We start from the raw sequence: 8,990 nt of genomic DNA, 5'->3' as shown, positions 1-8,990 counted from the left end.
TGTATCAATTACGATCATAATAATAATTAGTATATTTAATTGGGGAAAGATAATGAAAATTTAAAATAGGCCGATTGCAAATTATATGGCCCATAATTGTTTAAGTTTTTGGGACTCAGTACTGGCCCGTAAAAGGAAAATAACTTACACAGAATGCTGACACGTGAATAAAAGATTTATTTATAATATATAATATATATATACTGTCTTTTTCTTTTGAATATAAGATATTTAATCGATTAAAAAATTTAAATTTATTAATTGCACCAGCCGGGAATCGAACCCGGGTCTGTACCGTGGCAGGGTACTATTCTACCACTAGACCACTGGTGCTCGGTGACTTATTGCTGCTAAACCTAATTTGTTATTATGTTTATCAAATTAGAAAAAATTAATATTTAATTCTTGGACTTGTAAGATTTCAAACACTTTTCTTATATAATGATTATATCTTGGAAAACACCTCATAATCCATTTCATTATTATTCTGAAGATTTTAGTTGGTCTTGGAAGAGACGAAGATCAGAGGCTTGAGAATCCACTCAAGTGTTGGTAAATGTGGAAAGGTCCCCTTTTCTTATACTGTAATCTGTTATAAAATGTAGGTGCACTGCTGATCTAACAATGTATATACATTTGAACTGATCCCAGTGGTTCTCTATATCATGGTTTGCCATTGTGGATTCTTATTATTATTATTATTATTATTTTATTTTTACAAAAAAATATTCGACGAAAAAACCCAGAAACGTTGGAAAATTTGGGGAAGATCTCAAAAACCGTTCTGCACGGCCAAGAAATTGAGTAACACATACGTTTTAGCTTTGAAACTTTGTCGCGGTTGCTGTCTTTAATGAAGATCCAACTAAAGATATATAATGAGCTTTGCAAATGATGAGGTGCATTGTAGCTCTGCTGATATATAATGTAGATGATGGTGAAGCTTCACTTAATTTTTTTAAAATAAAACTAACACATATTTTATTGTTGTAAGAGTTAGTATATATATTTTTTCATATTTGAATCCTGATATGAAATTCATTTGATACAATGGTGATTAAATTTCAAGCTGTAATCCTCGAAAAAGAAAGTGCCGAACCCTAGCTAGTAGTAACATTATGTTAAATCAGTGGTATTTTCACTTCATTGTTGTTAGAATATTTCAAGTACCTTTAAATTTTGGTGATTGATAAATAATAACATACAACTATTTCAGGTTCAGTCGCTTTTAAATATATTTCAGGTTTCGGACTGTTGGACCAGATCAAGTCGTTCAGACAATACTTGAGAAAAGCAAGCCGTTCGGGCTAAGAGATCAAGACGCTGAAGTATTTGAACTTAGCTTGCAAAGTTATCATATGTTAAAACTGACCGGCGGTCCAAAGTATTCAAATTATTGAAAATAAATTCATACTACCACCGGTCAAAAAAGAGTTAAATCTGAAAGGATACTAAAGTCAAGTTGTTCAATCAGTTGTCTTGTAACGTCTCGAAAATTTGAAGGTCCACATGAACCACCTGCATGTAAATTATTAAATTTCTTTAGTATTTTATTAAATTCTTTTAATGCATATAATGTATGTTTATTTTATTAAATTGTGTTTAATTATTTTTCTGCATCTTATGCATTATCATTGCATGATAGGATTTAATTCATGAAATTTTTAAAAAGTTCATGCACTATGATTTTTAAGATGCATTTCACGTTCGAACGAGGATCGGAGACTGGAGAATTTTCAGGAAAATTATTTTATTGTGCGGTTTATTTTTATAAATTAAGTTAATGTGGTTTTAAGGGTATTTCTAAAAAATGGGATTTTATTTGGGTATTTTACCTGCGGGATTTTAGTTTTAACTGTACGCAAATTTTATCGAATCACGGGACTTTTTGAGAGTTCGATTAATATTTTCAAAACTTTTTCAACATGAAATATTTTTCGGGAGTGCGTTTGGATTTAATGGGCCTAATTTGAGCTTGTTGGCCTTAAAATCCTCTTTTAAATTTATATATATCAAAATAAGGTCCATTAGTTGATTATTAACTATTTTAATATTACGTAATTATCTATAAACCTAACCCTAGTCATTTGCACCCCACTAAATCTAATCCACTCCATTTAACCGCCCACCCTCCTCCAATCAGTCGCCTCCTTCGTGAATTTCAGCATCAAGATTTCCAAGCTCAAGCGTTTCCTCCCCGCCTCGTGTCTTGCTCGCCGTCGAGCAATTGTTCACCAATTATCTCATCAGGCACGCATTGTATCAATCTTTTTACGCATCACAAATGTCATATATTCTGATGAACTTGTTCTTGCATGAAATCTTTCGATCCAAAAATGAGCATGAATGGTTTCGGTTTTTACATGTATTCTTGCGTTTTCATGCTTTGCTACTCACTATTTTGATAATCTGTGCAAGGGGCTGCTGTGATGGGTTTCTAAGGGTCTGATATTGGCTTCACGTTGTGTTTATGGGAGCCATACCGATCAGGGTTGCTGGGAGTGGTAAGATCGAGAGAAATGTTCCATAGAGTGGCTTGGTAGGGCAAGATCTAAGGTTTGGGGTGTGCTGCGGTACATGGGCTCAAACCTAGCTGTGTTTCAGACCATGTAGAGTCTAGTAAGATGTTAGGAATGAGCCATGGGTGTTTGGTTGAGGAAGAGGCTCGATCCTTGGAAGTCTAGCATGAATCATGATGGAGGTGCAAATTTTCGGTTGGTTTCTGCACGTGGCTTGTGCAACGGCCTTATGTATTGGTTTGGCTTGGTTTAGAAGGGTCATTAGGGTACTAATGGTGTGCCTTAAGTGCTGGACAGGTGGGGGTATAAGGGAGGTCCGAATGTTTAAAGAATTGGGGGCCATGTGTTGTAATAGGATTATAAAAATGGGAAGGACTGTGAGTTGTGGCTGATGCTGAAAATTTAGCCGAGGGTATTTAGGCCTGATATTAGAATTTTAGGACCTTTTAAGTGTTTTTAAGGTATGATAAAAAGTTGGGAATGTTTTGGTTAAGTTCGGTTCAATTCGGGTTAAAACCGGGACCCCTGCCGCCGGGTACCATGGTTTTATAGATGGATCCATCGAATAGAGCTGATACGATAGAGCTAATACGAAAATCACAACTAATGAACTGAATTCAATTAAAAGAAAATGTTTAAGTTTATGATGACACGATAAGCTGTTTTGACACGTATATGATGATACGACATGACATGATTTGACACGACATGATTTTATACGACACATTTACGTTATGCTTTTAAGTTCATGAAAGATATGTTGAGTATGATATTTTTCACTGCTGTGTGCTATGTATATGTACTTGTTATTAACGGTAGATGTGTGTTGAGTTTTTAGACTCATTAGGCGTGTGTGATGCAGGTGAGCTTGTTATTGAGAGGACTGGAGGTGCCGAACACTGAGTAGACAAACCTGGTGGGATGACACGACCCGAGGACCACATGTTTTCCGCATTTTGTTTTTATGAGATTTGAGATGATATGAACATTTTTATACGCTGGTTTTGATACGCTGATGATTTTCACAATTTTTACTCGTTTATGTTTACGCACTATTTTTTATTGTCAAATACTTAGATCATTTTTAAATGTTATTCCGAAAATGCGAGCTTTTATTAAAAAAAATATATATTTTCGCGCTTTTAAAACGGTAGACGTTTCATGTCTCATTTGGAAAAATTACACGGTCTTTACCAACTCCCGAATGACAGAAAGCTATCTTATTCAGATATGGTATACCAGCTTTATGGAAAGCATAGGACTTGAAGACGCAAAAGAAAGAGGAGCATTAATGAGCATTTAATGATATGAAAGTAACACTCCATTATGTCGGAACAATACAGATGATCGTTGAAACGAAAATTCAACTATGGAGCTTTTCATTTATAAATATACAGATTTCAAACATGAAGAACACTCTCGATCAACCACAACTATTCTTAAGCCTACATATTTTTAAGATCTCAAGCAGACTTAATCTTTCGATTTCTAGCTGTTTATTCAAGTACAAACTTATTAGAATCATATTAGATCATCAAGGATCAATTTGTGCTACTCCAACAACTCAAACAGTCAAGTCTGTGTTTGTTGTCTGATGAACCAAGAGTTATTAAATATCCAGAATTGAAAAGTGATAACTAAGAGTTTGAGTTACGCAGTGATAAGTTCTAGCTGAAGTGAGTTGTTACGAGACGTTGTAGAATCAAAGTCTTTTAATGAAAACTTCATGAGTGGAAGAAAGGGTGACATATGATTTTATCTCCGAACATCTATAAAAACATTTGTGTAATTACGTTATGCATTTATATTCTTGCAAAATCAATTTCAAACCGTTTGTTGTTAAACTGCCAAGTATAATATATCATTAGTCAATCCGAACCTTTTCCGCACTTACACTTTTTGGTGGTACAGCAAGTCTGGTCATTCAAGAATACTTCTTAAAAACTGTTAAAGACCTGTTCAAAATCAAGAAATTTTTTAAAAAGTTTATTCTCCCTCATTTCTACACTCTACCCAATCCCAACAATTGTAATTGCCTCGTGTTGGCAAGATGTCTTGATCTAGTTACTCGATCCCTCGTATATTTTGCTCCTCTCTCTTCATTTTCTTGTAGGTAGGTGTCTATGGTAACTAGCTAAGAACCCCTATTTTGTAAAAAAGATATATCAAGTTTTGATCTCAGTAGAGAACTAAAGAAAATAGTGCTTCCGGAAGTAGTTATTTAATTTTCATCCATGCATGTTATCTGTGATTTGTGAACTACAAGCAAGTCTATGGTACACCACAAAAAACACAGTATAAATTTCCTTAGTTCCTTCAGTAGGAAAGTAAGACGCTATTTGAAGAGCATAGTGTTGCCAGTCAGCGACACAAACACAATCAAAATTGTAACCACATGGATACGCGTACAAGGGCTAAATCTGCCCCTCCAAAATAAACTGCAGAAATAATTAATTATAAGCAACTATATATGTGCTTATTACTGGTGTAGTACTTGTTTCAAGAATCATATCAAAGTTTAAGTTCCAAATCCAAGTCCTCTTTTGAATTACTCTCCACCTGTCTGTTCTTCTCCAAATCTTCCACAATCAATGGGGTAAATTCTAAGCCAACACCCCGGTGATCTCCACGAATCATCGGGTTTGTATCGCGATCAAAATCATGGGCACGCATATATATCTGCTGCTGCTCATTATCATGGATTCCATACAAGGGTCTTGTAGCACCAGAAGTACCAGCATATTCTTGGAAACGTGTTGCATATTTTGTATGGTGATCACGATGCTCAAAATGATCATTTCTCGATTCTGGGATTTGCTGGTACAATCTTGGACTGGTGTAATCACTATCTTCTGGCTTTCTTGATGTGGGCTTGTTTCTTGACTTATCTTTTCTGTGTATATTCATATGGCCACCCAAAGCCTGCGCTGAATCGAAACCCCTCTTGCAATAGACACAATCATAAGATCGGCCTACGCCTAAATCGAAAACGTTGTCTTGCTCAGCTGCTTCACTGGAATAAGAATTTACTGATTCTTCTTGATGTAAATTGGGCTCCATGGCAAGCTATCTAGATATTAGTGCTTGAATTTTCGACAGCCTTCGAAAATCTTGGAAAAGAGAGAGAATATGTAGTTTAACTGTTTAGCTTCTGTTGAGGGACTGGAGGATTATATGCATCTGGAAAGGATGCTTTTTGAGGACAAGGGTTTGATGCAACAGACAATTTCCGGAAATGATACTTTTTCAGAACAAGGGTTTGATGAAACAGACAATATAAGAGCTTAGGTTTGAGAGAACTTTGAGGTCTGTGGAAGAAAACTTATGACACGGTCTGTGAATTTTGTTGATACAAAGTCAATATTCTACTCAAGGCCGGCTGTTGGAAATCCTATTTCGCTTATTAAATAGATCACATAAGTTTTCAAAGAAGATTTTAGGGAAAATTACACATAAAATTTTCTTTAAGAAGATGAGTGCTCCAAGTTTTGTCTCTACGCTAATGTTTGATCTCGACTCCAAGTTTTGAATCAGACATGGAGTAGATCTGTGCGCTAATATTAGCAAAATGCCACTTGCCTATATTATATTATATATAATTTTCGGTGATGAAAGCCATTCCTTTTTATGATATGTTAATTTGGTTGCTCGTGCATGAGATTTTTTGTCACAATAATTATAAATTTTTCTTGCAATATTTAATCTCTCCAACAGTTCAACTGATCAGGATCGACACCGATCATCACGGGAAAAATATATTGGACAAAAGGAAGTTGTTGATTCCTGGAGATTCTGCCAGATCTTGGATAGATAGCATAGTATATATATGGTTCTATAACTTTGTCTTGTCTTCGATTTTGGCCCTCTATATATACGTCTTCAATTTTCAGATTTAGTCTATTATTTTTGTATTTTGGTCATTTTTCTTGACGTGGTTCCAACTTGACGTTCACACGTGAATTGTCCTTTTCGATAAAAAAAATGATTAAAATTTTCAAAAATTGAAAAATACAATAACTAAGGCTCGATTTTGACAATATAGAGAACAAAAATTACAAAAGACGAATATAGAAGACATAAATTACAAATTTCTAATGTTAATATACTCTACATACATGTAGTATGAAATTTGCAATTGTTTGCAATGTTGTCTGTATGATTTTAGTAAATATAATACATTATAAGTTTGTCATTATTTTCATGGGGTAGGTCTCTTGTGAGACGGTCTCACGAATTTTTATCTGTGAGACGGGTCAATCCTACCGATATTCACAATAAAAAGTAATAATCTTAGCATAAAAAGTAATATTTTTTCATGGATGAACCAAATAAGAGATCTGTCTCACAAAATACGATCCGTGAGATCGTCTCACATAAGTTTTTGTCATTTTCATGAAATCCGTTCATGCTATTGTTTGGAATATTTAAGGTGACTAGCTATAATTATTAATTTTATTATCAAGGAAATATACGTGATTTATTTTATTGTTATCGAAAGATATAATACCTACTTGAATGCGATAAATAACAATTAAATTGTCAGATTTTTGTAGTTTTATATCTGTCTTTCTTGGATCAGGTTTTATTAGCAAATGCACTGTCCCAATGCTTGCTAGCTAATTAATTCCAACAATCATCATCAATATCACATTAGTTATCTAATAATTATACATGACTATTGCTAGATCACGGGTGACGCACTGAGATTGGAAATATTTGAATCAAACCAGTTTAAATTAAACTTTGGGTAAGGGGTGGTGCATGGGGACAATTTTGAGATTGTGAACTAAAAAAGGGTGTTTCGGTGAATTTATGCTAAACGTGTTATAATCATTGTTTTCAAAATCAGACAGGATTGATCGGTTCGACCGAGAACCATTTACGGGTCCGGTCCAAACATCAATCACAAACGATTATATCGGTCAAACCGGTCAGAACCAGTCGAAAAGCAATATTGAACCGGTTGGACCAATTCATAATTTGTTTTGAATTTAACTTTTTAATTTTATTTTTGGCTATATTTACGAATATTTTGATTTTGAAATTCATTAGTATTATAGTTTATTTAATATTTCAAAATTTAGAATATTTTTTATTATTATTTATATACATATTTAAGATACGTAGAATTTTAAGTATATTTTTAATATATTATATTATTATTTATAACAACATTTCGGTCTGACCATTTGGTTGAATCATTATTTTAAGATAGACCGTTTCGATCACCGATCCGATTATGAAAACATAGGTCAGGACATCGTCTTTGAGCTTAATTTTTAAAAATTGTTAAAATATCAAATAATAGAGCTAGATGTTAATATTTTGGTTATATGAGAAAGCGTTTGTTTTACCAAAAAATTTAATCAATGGTAGAGCTATCAAATAGGCAAGTTTCTCTACGCAAATAGGCGATTTTGGTTGGAAATTTCTCAACCCGCCCAAATGACTGACCGATCCGTCCCATCTGGCCAAATGGAGGGTTGGGGGTCAGTTCACCAACTTTAACTAAAAGACAAAAACTTGTGTGAGACGGTCTCACGGGTCGTATTTTGTGAGACAGATCTTTATTTGGATAATCCATGAAAAAGTATTACTTTTTATGCTAAGAGTATTACTTTTTATTGTGAATATGGGTAGGATTGACCCGCCTCACAGATTTGGATCCGTGAGACGGTCTCACATGATACTTACTCTAACTAAAAATTGATTAGGTCTGCCAGTTTGGCTCATCTTTTCAAATAAGTGGATTGGGTTGACAATTTCCCCATTTTTTCCACCCGACCAAATGGCAGGATGCAGGCCATCCCACCAACTTTAACCAAAAACTGGCTAGGTCCATCAGCCCGACCAAATAGACGGATTGAGTTATAATTTCTCAACTTGCTCCACTAGCCTTTTTTTTATAGTTATAGTTAGTGGTAACAACTTAATTTTTTAAAATCATATAAGAGCCCAATTCTAACAATTTTTATCATGATGATTACAATTTTTTTTTTCTCATCCATCAGAATCGACGATGCTACCTAAGCTCTCACAAATTTGTTCTTCGGCTTTGTGCAAAAAAAAAAAAAATTTACTTACTAGAGATAGACTTCTGTTAATATAGAAACTTGACTATGTATACACATGAGTTTATGAAATATATAATCGCATAAAACTTTAGTATATATACAAAGATTTAGATATTTCTCATTTGAAAGGGACAACTCAGCTTTATGCCAAACGTCAAGATGCTTCAAATCATTCCTATAGAAAAAATGGACTCTCCTGTATATATTTATTTCCTAATTTAGTCCATGTAATATTAATGGTATTTCTCCTTGATTTGAGGACAGTTGGGTTGAATATATTGTATTGAAATAATCAACGAGGCAAAGATCATAAGACAAAAAGGTTTCACTGAATTTACGAGTGAATGCTTTGTTATGTAAGAAAAAAGGGCACATCAGAGGTTGACAAAGTCCTTAA

At 34.1% G+C, this 8,990-nt stretch overlaps 1 protein-coding gene and 1 non-coding gene across 2 annotated transcripts; both read right to left on the bottom strand.

The window, feature by feature from the left end:
• Positions 1 to 262: 262 nt before the first annotated feature.
• TRNAG-GCC (transfer RNA glycine (anticodon GCC)) lies at positions 263 to 333 on the bottom strand. Its single transcript has one exon. It is a non-coding gene; the product is annotated as a tRNA-Gly (tRNA).
• A 4,697-nt stretch (positions 334 to 5,030) lies between these two features.
• Positions 5,031 to 5,579, bottom strand: LOC140821175 (uncharacterized). Its single transcript, XM_073181592.1, has one exon. It carries the CDS (start codon positions 5,577 to 5,579, stop codon positions 5,031 to 5,033), a length of 549 nt encoding a protein of 182 aa, XP_073037693.1.
• Positions 5,580 to 8,990: the final 3,411 nt, after the last annotated feature.

The sequence above is a fragment of the Primulina eburnea genome, unplaced genomic scaffold (genome assembly GCF_022965805.1).
Source record: "Primulina eburnea isolate SZY01 unplaced genomic scaffold, ASM2296580v1 ctg446, whole genome shotgun sequence".
Taxonomy (NCBI): Eukaryota; Viridiplantae; Streptophyta; class Magnoliopsida; order Lamiales; family Gesneriaceae; genus Primulina; species Primulina eburnea.
The sequence above is the reverse complement of the archived record's forward strand: the minus strand, read 5'-3'. Positions and strand labels throughout refer to the sequence as shown.